General features: G+C 46.7%; 1 protein-coding gene across 2 annotated transcripts; it reads left to right on the forward strand.

The window, feature by feature from the left end:
- Positions 1 to 6,837: 6,837 nt before the first annotated feature.
- Positions 6,838 to 11,358, forward strand: CYSRT1 (cysteine rich tail 1). Of its 2 annotated transcripts, none has more exons than XM_048512007.1 (2): positions 6,838 to 6,888; positions 9,525 to 11,358. In XM_048512007.1, the coding sequence occupies exon 2, from the start codon at positions 9,740 to 9,742 to the stop codon at positions 10,151 to 10,153; it is 414 nt and encodes a 137-aa protein (XP_048367964.1). In that variant the 5' UTR covers positions 6,838 to 6,888; positions 9,525 to 9,739; the 3' UTR covers positions 10,154 to 11,358. The 2 variants fall into 2 exon arrangements, with proteins under 2 accessions (XP_048367964.1, XP_048367962.1); XM_048512005.1 differs by lacking the exon at positions 6,838 to 6,888 and adding an exon at positions 6,920 to 7,105.
- Positions 11,359 to 15,958: the final 4,600 nt, after the last annotated feature.

A 15,958-nucleotide genomic window follows, 5' to 3' on the forward strand; every position in this document is an offset into this window, starting at 1 on the left:
TTACCAAGGAGTTACTTAGTCCAGCCTCCTGTTTCCAACAGTGGTCAGCTCAGTGTGTCTGGGTATAAAAGAGATGGCCTTCCTGGGTTCTTTATGCCCAGAATAATCTAAACCATAGGTGTCAAACTCGCAGCCGTCCAGATGTTATGGACGATAGTTCCCATCATCCCCTGCCAGCACATTGCTGGCAGGGGATGATGGGAACTGTAGTCCATAACATCTGGATGGCTGCGAGTTTGACACCTATGATCTAAACAGAGATAACAGTGACTCTGTATGTAGAAGCCCCATTAAAATGGCTTTTGAAAGATCCATCTTCCATGCATCTTTCTGACCTTCTTTCTATTTTAATATAATTCTAATTGTTTTTATCTTTAACATTATCATTAACATTATGATTGTTATTATTATCATTAACATTGTGATTCTGGGAGCCTGGGAACACACACATGCACAGCCCTGTGCTTGGCAAAGAATGAGTGGTCTCTATTAGCATCTAGCAAGTTGATGTCTTAAGGCAGAAATGGCTAGGAGCTATGACTGCTCCCAGGGAATGTTGCTACTGGGAGGGGCCCGTGCTTGGAAGTGCATGTTCTAGGACAGGAAATCCTTGGTTTCTCCTCCAGCCCGGCACCCAGTAGACTGTCACAATGCCTTGCTTTCCTCCACTTCTGCCAAAAATTCCCCTGGCCTGCAGGACAGGCCCTTGATCTGCAAGGGGGGGCGGGGGAGCGGAATATGCGATAAGGAAGCCATGCCTGTTGTTGCTGGCCAGCCCAAGGCAGAGGGAGGTATGCAGGCAGGCAGCCTGGACCATAGAGCCATGTGCTCTATGGCTCAAAATAAAAGGGTGTTATTTATCTGACAGTGTTGACACACTATGACGCAAAGACCAATGGGGCACACTGCAAAAATAGAAAAGGCTTGAAGGCTGGGAAGAAGTGCTAACTTGTTTCAGCACACGGGCTTTCATGTGTGGGTAAGGCACATGCATGCACAGGGACGTATACTTCTTTTTTCCCCCAGGCACAGTCCTTTTGCTGGATCAGACCAAAAGTATCTGATGAAGACCTCAGTCCCCAACTGCAGCCAGCCAGTCACCTCTGGTAAGCTCACAAGCAGGGTATGATGGCAACAGCCCTACCCTGTTATTTGCCTTCAACAGTGGGAACTCAGAGGTATACTGACTCGGCACATAAAGATTTCATCACTGGCGGATTTTCTGCCAATGACCTGTCCCTTTTTATTTCAAGATTAATTATCGATTAATTAATTACCCCATACAAATAGAGAATTCATTTTCCAGGGTATAAGAATACATGTTGTGCAGCATTGTTATCTTCCCAATTCTTATCAGGTCCCCAGCTGCTGTTTTTAAAGGCCAAACTACACATCTGGAATTCCAATCACAGTCACCTGCAGTTTGCCCTAAAGATTAGAATTTCGGTGGAATCATATTATTTTGCCGTTGGTAGGTGAGCCCAGCTTTGTGGGATGCTGTGCTGTTGCTTAAACAGAACTGTTAGACTTATGGAGTGTTGCGGGGTTTCCAGGCTGTATGGCCGTGTTACAGTAGCCTTTTCTCCTGATGTTTCGCCTGTGGCTGGCATCTTCAGAGGGTCATCTGAAGATGCCAGCCACAGATGCAGGCAAAATGTCGGGAGAAAAGGCTACTGGAACACGGCCATACGGCCTGAAAACCCCACAGCACCTCAGTGATTCCGGCCGTGAAAGCCTTCAACAATACATTGTTAGATTTATATTTATTTATAATCTACTTTTCTCCCCAATTGGGACCCAAAGTAGCATACAACAGAATTCTCCACTCTTGTCTGTTAGCCTCACAACAACCACTCTGGGAGATACATTAGGCTGAGAGAGAGTGGTTGGTCAAAGGACACCCAGCAAGCTTCCATAGTTGAGCAGAGATTTGAACCTTGGTCTTCCAGCTCTTAGTCTGATATTTTAACCACTAAAAGCCCCATCCAAACCTGGAGGCGGTGGGCTGTGGCGCAGATGCGGTGCCGCCTGCCGTCTCCAAAAGGGCTGTTTGGCGGCTCAGGGAGCAAGGAAAAGCCCTGGCCCTCCCCACCTCTGGAAAGCCCCATAGGGTTGAATGGATGTACACCACCAAAAGGCTTGTATATATCTGAGGGCTAGTACGCCATGCAACTGGCCTTAAACCCCAGGAAGGAGTCGACTAATGTCAGCTCCACCCCCAGAAACACCCGGGCCCACCCCCCACGCTGGTGTCCAAACAGGATATCAGCGCAGTACCACCATGGCCTAAACATTCAAGTTTTGCAGCAGCAGGACCATGGAATGTGTGGCCACCGGTGCACTTGCCCTCTCCAGCAGGAGCAGCAGTGGCGTAGTGGTTAAGAGCAGGTGCATTCTAATCTGGAGGAACTGGGTTTGATTCCCCGCTCTGCCGCTTGAGCTGTGGAGGCTTATCTGGGGAATTCAGATTAGCCTGTGCACTCCCACACACACCAGCTGGGTGACCTTGGGCTAGTCACAGCTTTTCGGAGCTCTCTCAGCCCCACCCACCTCACAGGGTGTTTGTTGTGAGGGGGAAAGGGCAAAGAGATTGTAAGCCCCTTTGAGTCTCCCACAGGAGAGAAAGCAGGGATATAAATGCAAACTCCTCCTCCTTCTCTTCTTCTTCTTCTTCTTCTTCTTCTTCTTCTTCTTCTTCTTCTTCTTCTTCTTCTTCTTCTTCTTCTTCTTCTTCTTCTTCTTCTTCTTCTTCTTCCTCCCCTCCTCCTCCTCCTCCTCCTCCTCCTCCTCCTTCTTCTTCCATCAGTCTAAATGCCCTGGTGTGGACAAATGCACTGGTGCAAGGGTGCACTGCTCCCTGTGGCCCCTTCAGCTCCCCCACCCCCTGGAGCTGCCCATCAAATTGGTGAAATTTGACAGATTAAAAAGTTGCCCATGATTCATTGGGAAGCTCATGCAGTGGGCAGAGATTTTCTGTGGACCTGACTGCAAAAGCTCTCCAGCCCATGAAAATCCCTTAGCTGGCTTTGGACAATTTGCTTTTTGTGTTTCCGCCTAACCTTCCACATGGCGGTTATTGTGAAAATAGATTACTCTGAGTTTCCTGAGAGACTGACATATTTGGATGTTATTTTTGTGTCACAGGCAAAGGCTTGGGGCGACCCCTTGTGTTGGCATACAGTATCACAAGTTGCCAGTCCTGCCTGCCAAAGTAAATTTCTTTTTTAAGCTGGATATTTATACACAGAGACAGATTTATATACATACACATATTTATATATTTATACACATTCATATAAAACTAGTAGTAAGGCCCATTGGGGTTCGCAACCTTCCTAATGCCGCGACCCTTTAATACAGTTCCTCATGTTGTGGTGACCCCCAACCATAAAATTATTTGTGTCTCGGTTCCTAAGACCATCGGAAATATGTGTTTTCCGATGGTCTTAGGCAAACCCTGTGAAAGGGTCATTTGACCCCCAAAGGGGTCGCGACCCGCAAGTTGAGAACCGCTACTCTAGACAGTTGTTGGTGGGTTAACTGTGCCCACCAAGGGGGCCAACTCCCCTCTTGGCCACCTTTTTCCATCTGTTCTCCCTCTTCTCTGCCTGTCACTCTCCATCCTGCTATCCTCCATAGGCACCCCCCTGGATGCTGCTTTTGACAAGGGGTAGGGAGGGAGCCAGCAGGGTGCATGTGAAAATGGGGAGGGTTCTCTTCATCTCCACAGCCTCCCCAGCCCTGTTTGCAAAGCTGGGTCCTGGCTTTGAAAAGAGAGGAGAGGCAAGGCGAGGAGAGGCGAGGCGAGGCAAGGCAAGGCAAGGCAAGGCAAGGCAAGGCAAGGAAGCCCACCTGGCTAGTGCACTGTCAGCCTGCCTCGGAGTTGCACCAATTCCCTGGTGCGTGTACATATGTGCCTGCTTGCGTATGCGAGAAACAGGCAATCTGGTCAACAGGGTTGTGTGGCATTTCACAGAGTGTTTGCACAGGGCATGCAGCAGTTGCCACAGGAGGAAGAAACAAATGAGGGTAACACAGAGGCTCTTCTTTCCACATTCTCAGGCATTTGTCCCTAACCCTTGAAGGGTGGTGTATTAGCAGACCGGCAGGCAGCAATCAACTCCCTTCCTTCTTTCCTTCATCCTCCATCTCTTCCTGGTATGAAAAGGCCTGGCTGCACACCCTCAATCCTCACTCACCACCGTTTGCTGTCAGTGGCACCTGGCCCTCCTCAGGAGAGTCGCACCCCCCCTTCCCCATGTATGGAACTAGCATCTATCTATCTGTCTGTCTGTCTGTCTGTCTGTCTGTCTGTCTGTCATTTAGGTTCTCTCTTCCCTGCTACTCTGGCAATTAAGAAATATGGCAGTGGAAAAGTATACTCAAGCAAAACAACCAGTTGCTTGGGGACTTTGGCATTTATGTATTAAACTGTTTGTAACATACTGCACAACATTGTGTGCAAAATGGCACAATTGCCCTGCTGAAATGTGGGGGTGGAGTGTGTGGATTTCTGAACCTTTGATCCATTAGAGATAAACAACTTTTTTCTCTTCTGTATTTTTTAATGTTAATTCATATTTTTGCCACTGGCTTTAGATCACTCAGTTCACAGTCGGCTTTTCAGTTCCATTGATATTGTGTATGCGTATGGTATCTATTTTTATGCATAATGTTTACAGCAGCTATATAGCCTTGTGCATCTACATATGTGGTGTTCCTGTTCCAGAAGACCTATTACACTACATTTTATTCTGTCCTCTACATAAAAAGCCCAGAGCTAAATTTCTTGCCAAGATATTATGAAGCTTAACCTACTTGTCCGATTTAGAAAAGTTCTCCTTTTTATTAGATTCTGACCCATTTTATCCCTGATAGAGTATCACTTTTTTGCTTGGAAGCGAGAAAGTTGCTAGCTAGTCAAGCAATTCGAATGTGGAGGATATATCTGAAAGGTGTTTTGAAGGTTTTATTTATATTTCAAATTATATATCTTATGCCAATATCTGTGAGTTTTGTCTATGCAACTTCTGTTTTTGTATTGTTATGGCCTATGGCACCATACAATAAAATGTTATCAATAACTGTGTATAAATAACGTTGAAAAACATGTCCATTTTAAAGGGGAATTTTGGTGCAGAGAAGAAGAAAATGATGCAGAGATTAAGAATATGGGTTTGCATGGCACACAAAGGCATAAAATGAGGAGGGGCGGTTATGAGTCAAAACAGCAGGGATGAGCAATTCAACGTCACTTCAAGCAGACACACCTTTGCATCTGGAAGGAAACATCCGGACTTTTAATATGTTTAAGTTGTAAGCCATAAGGAGAGTGGCAGCGTTGAAACCCAGAGATTCAGTCTGTCCATCACAACTAACAAGCAGGGATCAAAGTAGCCACAGACTTCCACAAATTACTTTCCTGATCAACACATTCGAAGAATATACTGGCTAAGATGTTTCCTTGTGACCTTGCTCCTGCCAGAAAGTTCCTCCCAGCACAGGTGACCTTTCTGCCGGGGGACCTTACGTGGCACTTTGCTCTGGCAGGGAGGGGCCAGCCTAGAAGTGCTCCCTTTGCCAAGCCTTGGTGCTCTGCACAGACTCACTGCCTTCCAATGGTCTGTTGACTTAAGGTGGAGTAAATGGCCACTTCCTGGGCCATGGGCCAAGACTGCCTCCACACTTCAAGGGTGCTGGAGGCCTAGACTAAGAAAGGACACAGAAATAGAAAATGGACAAGATCTGCATGAAAGGGCAGCCCCAAATGACTGCGTGGGGGGTGAAGCACCATTCTTGGAAAGGCTGTAGCATTTGCACCTCCGTTTGTTTAGAGAGAAGAGTAATCATGACACAAGTTTGTTAAAATTAGGAATGGGTCTGAGGAAATTCATAGTCAAACTGGCACTAGCTTCTAGGAGAGACGAAGAGGGCACTTCTTCGCATAAAGCAGAGAACTGTTATGGAATTTACTACTACAAAATGTAAACATGGCCGCTAGTTTCACATGCTTTTGAAAAAGGATGGGGCCAATTCGTAGAGCAAACACCCACCAATGGCTATTAGGCAGACGGCTAAATGAATTCTCCGTGGTCAGAGGCAGTCTACCTCCTTTAGTGCAGCAGCTCAGAGAACAACCACTAAGTCAAGAGAAAGGTTCAAATCTCAACTCAGCCAGAAACTCACTTGGAGGCCTTTGGCAAGCCCTCATCCGGGGTTACCCTAAGATCGCTGTTAAAAATGACTAACTTAGATATTACTCTTTCAGTTATGTATAGATATGTACATATATACTCCCTTTTTGTTCCCAATGGGTACCCAACATCTTTCTCCACTGCCCTATTTTATCATCTCGAACGATAACCCTGTGAGGTTGGTGCAGCTGAATGAAGCTGTCTCAAGATCACGCAGAGAACTTCCCATGCCAGGGTGGGGACTGGAACCTATAAAGTGCACTACAATGTGAATTTGTTTGAACACTTGAAAGTACTACGGTATATAAATAAATAAAATATATTATTAACAATAATATTTTTCAATGGGAGCAAGATCCAGTCATAATCGCAGGCAGCCTAGCTCCTTCCTGCCTTGTCCCCATAGGAGAATTTGTGGTTACTGGGCAGGCGCACTGTTCTATAGTTTTTGCACGGTTCCTAGCTATTTTAAGCCACAGCCATCGCAACCAGTGTAGCAGCAGGGGCGGACGGCTGCACACACCCACCCTCCGGAAGGGCTCTCCTTAAGGCTGCGCGGCAGGCAGCAATGCCACCGGTGGGTGCTGCAGTGATTGGACCAGAAAGAGCGGCCGGTTTGACATCCCTGCAGCGGCACAAAGCGCGTGTCGCCTCGGCCAGGCGCACCCATGGGTGGGGAGAGCGAAAGCGACCGGTGAGATCATTGGTTTCTATGGAGGGGGCACGAGGGTGGCACCAAGGCCAGGCAGCTCCGGTCAGGCCCTCCCAGGGGCGGGACCTGCAACAAATCGGCCCGGAGTCGCCCCCAGGCCACGCCGAGTGGGTGCCGCTGCTGGCGACTCTCGGCGGGACCCCGACGCTGGCCAGGGGCGAGATCCAGCAGCTCGGCCAGGAAACGCGCCGGACACGAGGTGAGTCCCACTCCGCATCCCCCAGTTGGGTAGCCCGTCGGCGCAGATCACCCTATCCTCGCCCGGGTGGGGCCAGTGGGACCTCGCTCGGCTCGCGCCGGGTTGGTTCCCCGAAATGTATGGAGGGGGATCTAGATTACTAGTCAGCAGTGCTCCTGCTTCTTGAGGTTGAGCTGTATAAAAGTGATCCTGTTTCTCCCCTTCCCTAAAGAAAACCCCGATTCTTCTAAAATTCTGCTTCCTGAAATGTTCCGGGACACACTTTGCAAGTGATCTCCCCCCTGCCAAGAGGATTTCACGGTTTGTTGTCATGCCCGGTGGCGCTTCCTCAAGAGCACTCCTGCCCCAGGAGTTTATCGTCTAGGACACGTCCAGTCTTTGCTAGGGATTGTTAAGGGAAGTCTTGGGTGTGTGTGTGTGTGTGTGTATGGCTGACTGGTTTTTAAATTATTTCCCTGGACATTTACTAGAATAAGGCAGCCTCCTTAAAAGACTGGCCTTGTACCTCCGCTATGTATGTACACATATCCTCTGAAGATGCCAGCCACAGAGGAGAAAATGCAACTGGAACACGGCCTTACAGCCCAGAAACCCCACAACACTCCTATGTACACAAAAGCAGGCAGAAATGTAGCTGCTGAAGATAATTTTTTTTATTTTTGGCCTAGGGTGGAAACAGCAAGGGACAGGGGAGTTTTGCCAGCTGAATTTCTACCTGTCCCAGGACTATTACCTCCCCCCCCATCCAGAAAAACAGGTGTCGGTTTTACTTTACTTTCCTGCTCCCCCAACATTCCACCCCTATCTGGAGTTCTTTTCAAATTCCACACTGTTATCACACAACGCAGGGGAGGAGGCCAAATAACTCCTTGCAGAAAAACCTAATAATATTGGTTTTGGAAGCGTGCCCAAGGACAAAAGCACTGCATTCGAACAGCTGGCTGGTTCTTTTGAATCAAACATACAAAATGGAACCCACCTTGTTTTCCCATTCAAGCTGGCATTTCTCAGCCCGTCTCTGTTGGTGAGCCGTTCAAGCAGGGCATGAACTGGAAAGATCAGTAGGTGAAACTTTTTGCAGTGCGAAAAGTTAGCTTCTGCCAATGCAAGTCACGAAAAGACAAAAGAAAGGCGTCTTCACACAATGCATAATGGGCTTGTGGAACTCGCCGTCACATGATGCAGGGATGGCTTCTAGCTTGGATAGCTTTAAAAGGGGACTCACGAAGGAGGAAGGGGAGAGGTACACTAATGGCTCTATGGTAGCCGTGGTGGCTCAGTGGAACCTCCATGAATGCCAGTTGCTGGGGCCAGAGGGAGGTTTTGGCCTCTGTGCCCTGTCTGTAGGCTTTTTTGAAACATCTGACCCGCTTCTATAGGGAACAGTATGCTGGACTAAACAAATCTTTGATGTGATCCATTAGGGCATTTCTCTTCAAATGTCCTTAATGTCTACTTCTAAAGGGATAAGAATAGGTCAAGCTGTTTTTTCCTGATCCCTTTTCCTAGGCAACACCCTTGCCTCTTGGTCTGTCTGTGTGACGGTCTGCGTCTGTCTTCTCTCTCCTTGAACTGGCCATTCCCACCTCAAAAGTGATCCCTCCGCCCCCTGAGATTACAGGCTGCTACCACTAATTTTCCTTTTAACAGCTGTGTCTTTCAAGCCCTTGTGACTTCAACAGCTGTGCAGTAATTGGAATATGAAATGTTTTCGGCTTTTCCTGGCCCAGAGAAGTCGAAATGGAGAAAGGATCATCTGTTGGCATTCTATAATGCCTGTGGAAACGGTGGTTTCTGATAAAAAGTGTGTATAGCCTGCCTCAGGGGAAGGGCAGAGCTGGAAATTGAAATGCTATAAAGACAGGCTCCACAAGGTTGTGAGGAACTATCTAGCTGAGTAATTAAAGATATGGATCGCAGGTTCAAATGCAACCTCAGCTATGAATATAAAGGGTGACTTCTATTTTTCAGCCTTGGCCACATTATTTATTTAAGGTATTTCTTTGTTGCCTTTCCACCTTATCGGAACTCAAGGTGGCTTACCGTGTAAACAGCAATGAAATACACGAAAATACACATATTGATAGTGTGGAGATAGCACCAGCCTACTTCATAAGGTTCTCTTAAGGATTAGAACAAGCTTTGAACAGTTGATCCACAAAATTGCCAAACACCTGCTGGAAGAGAGTTTGCTGCTTACACATGTTACTCTAAAAGGATATAGTAATTACTTCTCAGGGAATTACTCAGGCATTCTCCATTTTCTCTCCCCGCTGCACAAATGACACAAAATGCTTTGAGCATTCTGGAAAAACATTGCAGTGCGTACTAAAATGCGAGAAAAATAATTAGTGCAAAGGACTGTCTGCTCAAATGTGAAAATGAAATGATAGTCATATGTAAAACCCTTCTTTTCTAGGACTGAGGTGGTCAGCTGATGCGTTGAGGAGGTGGCGGAAGAGGCAGTTCTGAGCTGGTATGCGGGCCTCCTGTTATCTGTAGGGGAGAGTGCAAGGCGTGCTGTTTTGATACCACAGTCTCCTCCGACGCTTTGCAGGGAGCAGTGGAAGACCTGTCTTTGCTGACCTTTAACAAGTACCTAGAGGGGAGGCCTTGCCCTACCTCAGAGGAACCATGGATCGTGGGGTTGTGGTCGAAAACCCGTATGCCAGTGTGAGCATCCCCCGAGCGCAGCTGAAGGACAGTTTTCTGAAGTACTATTTGGGTGAAGACCTGACTCCGGACACGGTCCTCTTCAACCCCAGCACACTGCCCACTTATACAGCCACCCAGAACAAAGACAGTGATGTGAGCCAGCAGATGGCCTATGCTGGATGGAATGAACAGAAAATCCAGACCCACGAGACGTGGGCCAGGCCATACAATCCCTACGCCAGCCTCAAAGCACCCAACGGAAGCTCTTTGGAGCAGTTCCACTGGAAGAACCAAGAAGTCGCAACAACTGGAAGCAACAACAGCGGGTGCTGCTGCTCTTGCTGCAGGAAGTGCTGTCCTTGTTGCCAGAAATGCTGTTGTGTCATTTCCTAGTTCTGCGACATTCGCCTCTCTTTTACAACTGACAGTGCTGCTGAATGGCCCCATAACACTGTAGCATTTGCACTTTATCTCACAGTAATTTGGTGTGACGTTACTGCTTACAAACCCAGTGCCAGTCTATTGCTATTTCCTGTGGGGTGATGTAAGAAATAGTGGAGACAATCAGGGGAAGACATAACATTTTTTCCTCCTGGGCACGAAGAGTTGGCAGGAGTGTCCTTTTCCAAGGGAAGGTCCTGTGCAGTGTCATTCTCAATGCAAAGGAATATGAAATTGCCACAGGTCTTTTCCTTGAGGTGAAGAGAATCCACTGCTCAAGTGATTGAGGCAGGTATAGGAATGCGGTACAGAATCTAACTGTGGAGTAAGCTGCTGTTCCATTGGGGCAAGGCAGTTGGGACACACAAAAACCGCCATTTTGAAAAAGGGCAAAAATCATGAAATGCCAGTACACCTGCACAGCTTGAATCAGCTATAGTAACATTTGTGGGAGGAATGGTTGTTTTTAAGCTTTTGTTCCATTGTTCTTTAGATTCTCCTGAGGCTCCAAGTCAGGACCAACCCTGAGGCAGATGTGTTAGAAGCCTTGACTGTTGCCTGTTCTGTCAGGGCCTAGTTGACTACTGCTTTGGCTGCTGAGCTGCTGACTGGTACACGGTGGAGAATGGCAGTGGAAGTGGACGGGTTCACCTTGGCACTGCTGGGCAACTGCTGATTGGATGGCAGGCTCCCATTTTAAATTGTATTATTTTATAAGTCCTTTTCAGACATTAGATTTTGGCACTTCTGCCACGTGTAATGAGAGTATCCTACGGTATCTGTAATCCTCCCAATCCTCCCATTTATGTGAATGGGGACAACATGAATATTTTTCTACGTGTGAACACTTTAGGATACATGAATGCATTCTCTCAACAATCTGGGGTTGAATTAATGCATACCAATGGTGTACACAGAAGGAAAACACATTCAGTGCTCCATTCACACCAAATGCCGAGTATGTATTGGGATAACTGTGTGTAGAGTGCACTCCCGTTATGCAGAGCTGGAGGGACAACATTAAACATCTAAAAAGGACTATTCTCTTGCCTCTTGGCATGAGATTGAGGGGACAGGGAAAGTTGGCTGCATCGGCATTTTGAAAAATGCAGGCCATTGCCTGGGTCGGTTGAATAAACACTTGAAGGAGTGAGAAACAAATGACGTATTTCTCGTTTTTGGGAGGAGGAGGAATTGTGGGGACTGAATGATTTTGGGAAAATATTATTTGAAGAGGACTTGAGAGGGGAATTAATGGTTTTGGATTTGGCATTTAAGAGGTCCAGTCTCCACTTTTGCCTTGAATGGGGCAAAGACCCTAAGCCAGGGGTCTTTGAATCTCCTTCCTTTGGACGAAGAGGTGACAACAAGCTTTCCTTTGTCAGGGTGAGCCTTGGAAAAACCAAAGTTTTCTCTGGCTTTCCCCCACCCCCTTTTCTTGCACAGTTTCTGGGAGATCAAATCAGTTTCATTTCCTGCATACGGTTCATGCTTTGGGTGGAGCAGTGGGACGAGGCTGCTTTGCATGAGAAGGCAGAAGTAAATACGCCACTTGTCAATAGACACTGGTGTTTGCTGTCAGCTCAGAGATAAAGGAATAAATTGGCCGGGGAAGAGAGTAAGTGCTTCTGGGAAACAGGCCTCTAGAGAGGGTGCTGGACCTTTCCAGCAAAGGCAGCCTGGAGTCTTAAGCATGAATAGGACAATCAGAAGGATTTACTGGGTTTAATTTTTTTTCCAGTGAAAGATAAAGTGGGACTGTGTGGCTCTGCATTAGGGTATGCATACAGCAAGCTCCAAGTTCATCTCCAGTAAGCAGCAGTAGTAGGAAAGACCTTCTTCTGCCCAAGACTGTGGAGAGCTGCCCATTGTCTGAGTAGACATTACTGAGCTAGATGGTCCATTGGTCTAACTCTGATTGGTGGTGGAAACTGCCACCGAGTCACAGCTAACTTAGGTCAGGGGTGGCCAACCTATGGCACTCCATATGGGAATTGTAGTCCATGAACATCTGGAGTGCAATAGGTTGGCCACCCCTGTCTTAGGTCTTTAAAGTCAAGAGAGGTTAAAAAGGTACTTTGCCATTGCTTGCCTCTGTGTCAAAAGCCTGGAGTTCCTTGCTGACTAGGAGTTCTCTCATCCAAATACTGACTAGGCTGACCCTGCGTAGCTTCCAAAATCTGATAAGATCAGGCTAGCCCAGATGGTCTGGTTGAGAGCCTTACTCTGATTAGGCCGCATCATATGCTCAAATATACTCAAGTGTTGATTTTCATAGAATCATAGAGTTGGAAGGGGCTATACAGGCCAGCCAGACCAACTTCCTGCTCATACAGAATCAGCCCTAGAGCATCCCAGACAAATTTATGTCCATCTACTGCTTAAAGACTGCCAATGAGGGGGAGCTCCCCATTTCCCTAAGAAGCTGATTCTACTGTTGCACAATTCTTACTACATTTTTTTCTCCTAATATCCAGTCGGAACATTTCAGTCTGTAATTGATATCCATTATTGCGAGTCCTACCCGGCCTCTGCTGCCGACAGGAACAGCTCCCTGCCCTCTAAGGGACAGCCCTTCAAATACTTTTGTTAGGACTCCCAAATGAAAAACAGAAAAAACATGACCTGGCCTGTTTCTTGTGCCTCAGCTCAAACTGAATTTTTTTTTACCAAGATAAGCTTTTCGTGGCAGGGAGATAACATATGATTGCATGATAATGTATATTCATATACTTGCTATTTGTTAACCACACAACTACAGCAGAAGGCAACTCAGCTCCTCCTGGAAAGCCCTGATCTCCATTTGCTCATAGATGGCTTGTTTTGAATTCAAGACTCTAAAATGCCATTGCAATTGGGAAGGAAACCAACCAAATGCACTGAGACCTGCTGTGACTTTTACAGGTTACTTTTCCTCATCGCATAGCTGCAGTGTCGCTTGTCACTACGTCTGCTGACATTTCCTGTTTGATAAAAGGGGCAGGAGCCCTCTCTGTTTCCAGATGTGGCAACTTTAACATTGAGGAAAGAAGAAAAAACCCAAATACCCGGAAAAGTGCCATCAAGATACTTAATGGGGTACAGACTACAGTACTAGGTATATAAAATTGCTCCCTGATCCTTGTATTGAAAAAGAAGTGCATTTATTAAATAGGGGACATTTTCTTTTGTTTGTCTGGATTTATTACTCCATCTCAAAAAGGGAGTGCCAACAAGTCTCAACCAATTCATGGCAACCCCATCCATGGGACATTCCAGTCAAGAGACAAGCAGAAGTGGCTTGCCATTGCCTGCCTCTGTGTAGCAATCGTGGACTTCCTCAATGGTGTCCCATTCAAACTCTTACCTTCCATGTTCCAATGAGCTTGGGCTAAACTGGGTTATTCCATCTCAAGTGTAGTGTAAAAGCATGCAACCTAATAAAGACCTTGTCTCCAGGTCTGGCTTAATCATGATGGAAACTCAGACACCCTCTTCCTAGGGCAGTGATGATGAACCTTTTAGAGACCGAGTGCCAGGGACAGAGCAAAGGGAAACTGCACCTGGGGCACGTGTGTGTCCTCCGCCTCTGCCATGCCCTTGTCCGCCCCTGCCCTGGAACGCCCCTGGAACGCTCTGAAACAATGCCACCATGCCCCCAGAACGCCCTTGCCACGCCCCTGCAGGGGCGCATGCCCAGTGCATCGTGCACCCCTTGCTCCCTTGGTGCTATGCCACTGTCGAGTGCCCTAACTGGGGTGATGGCACGCGTGCCATAGGTTCGCCACCACTGTCCTAGGGGCTCTTCAGTGTCTCAGAGAGAGTCGGATACCTGTGCTTTTGGAGGAAACTTTCATCAGTAACTGATCATCAAGTCCCTGGCTGTCTGATAATCCTGGAAGGCATTTGTAGAGCCTGCTGATCTTCTCTGAGACACTGGGATGTAAATGTGGGTGGAAAAGGGAAGAAGCAAGAAAATGAGTGATTTTAAGAAATTAAAAGGAAAAAAATTCTGGTTGACTAATGATCATTTAACTTAAGGGGATGAGCCACTGGAGGGGGAAGTGTTAGCTCAATTAAAGCCAACAAAAGAAATGGCTAGATGCATCTTTTGCATAGTGAAGCCCCCTCCCCCTATATCAAGCCTTCCTTGAATCCAGTATCCTACCACTTCCAGAACTCATATTCCCTTCATAGTTTTGTCAATGGCCACAGCTGTTTCCAGTCCCAACTACAGATGTGTGGATCTTTAACCCCGGCCCTGAGATTCCACCTGATTGTTTTGTCTTGTCTTGAAACATTGAACATTTTGACAAAAGATGACACACACACACACGCTTATACACTTCGGCGACATTGCTCCAGATGGCCCAACAGTGGCCTTTGTAAGAGCAGAAAACTAAAAAGTAAACTCATCTCCCAGACAATCCCAATTGTGCAATGTACATCCATGCAAGCATTCTCTCTATCACACACAGACAAGCATGCCGGGGCACCACTTGCCTTTTACCATACAATAATACAATAATACCATCGCCCTCTGCCAGTAAACGTTACTGTGCTTGAGAGATTCAAGTTCAGTAGCACTTTAGCGAGCAATAAAATTTTGGGAGTATAACCTTTCAAGAGTCAGAGCTCCGAGCATTGACTCTTAAATGTTTATACCCTGAAAATCTTATTGCTCACTGAGGTGCTATTGGATTCTAAGTTAGCTGTTCCACTGCAGACACAGTGACCCTCTGAAACTGTCTGTGACTGAATTATTTCAAATTGTGTTGATTTCAGTATTTTTAAGAACATAAGAAAAAGCCTGCTGGGACAGACCAGAGTTCATCTAGTCCAGCACTCTGCTACTCGCAGTGGCCCACCAGATGCCTTTGGGAGCTCACATGCAGGATGTGAAAGCAATGGCCTGCTGCTGCTGCTGCTGCTCCCGAGTACCTGGTCTGCTAAGGCATTTGCAATCTGAGATCAAGGAGGATCAAGATTGGTAGTCATACATCGACTTCTCCTCTATAAATCTGTCCAAGCCCCTTTTAAAGCTATCCAGCTATATTTTAAAGCTATATTTTGCTCCTAACATTTAATATTTTCACTTTGTTTTTTCTTTATTAAGGGAAGCTAGAAGGGTCAGTTTACAAGCATCCCTGTTTCAGAAGGCAGTGCAAAGTAGCATATGCAGACAGAATCACACACTCCCACCTTTTTTTTCAGCCAGCAGCCAAGTTTAACTGGATCCTGGGTGTATTTTTTTTTCCTGACAGGTTGCCTCTGTATTTCTGCCTGGCAGAAAAAGATGAGGAATGTGGTTTGGCTGTTCCTTGAATTGATAGGACAGCAGGAGAACAGGGAACCTGGGACTAGATTAGTAGCTATATATGTTATGCAATGAAGAGCAACCAGTGTCCAAAATCTTAAACTTATGGTACGGTGTATTGCCGACGGCTTTCACAGCCAGATTCAACTGGTTGTGGTGGGTTTTCCGGGCTGTGTGGCCATGGTCTGGTTCCTGGAACAAGATCTACCAGACCACGGCCACACAGCCTAGAAAACCCACCACAACCAGTTATGGTACTGTCCTGGCAGAATCTCAAAGGCTAATACTTCTTTCTGTTGATTCATTTACCTAACATGATACAAAGAGCTGCCATAGAGATGAATATTAAGCTCTACCCCGGAAGACGGGCATGCAGAAAGTGGGTGATAGTATTACAGTAACTCTATCTTGCTAGGTTGGCTTCCTCGTGGCAGATACAATAGCATGACTGTGTCTGTAAT

This window comes from Sphaerodactylus townsendi, linkage group LG12 (genome assembly GCF_021028975.2).
Source record: "Sphaerodactylus townsendi isolate TG3544 linkage group LG12, MPM_Stown_v2.3, whole genome shotgun sequence".
Lineage (NCBI taxonomy): Eukaryota > Metazoa > Chordata > Lepidosauria > Squamata > Sphaerodactylidae > Sphaerodactylus > Sphaerodactylus townsendi.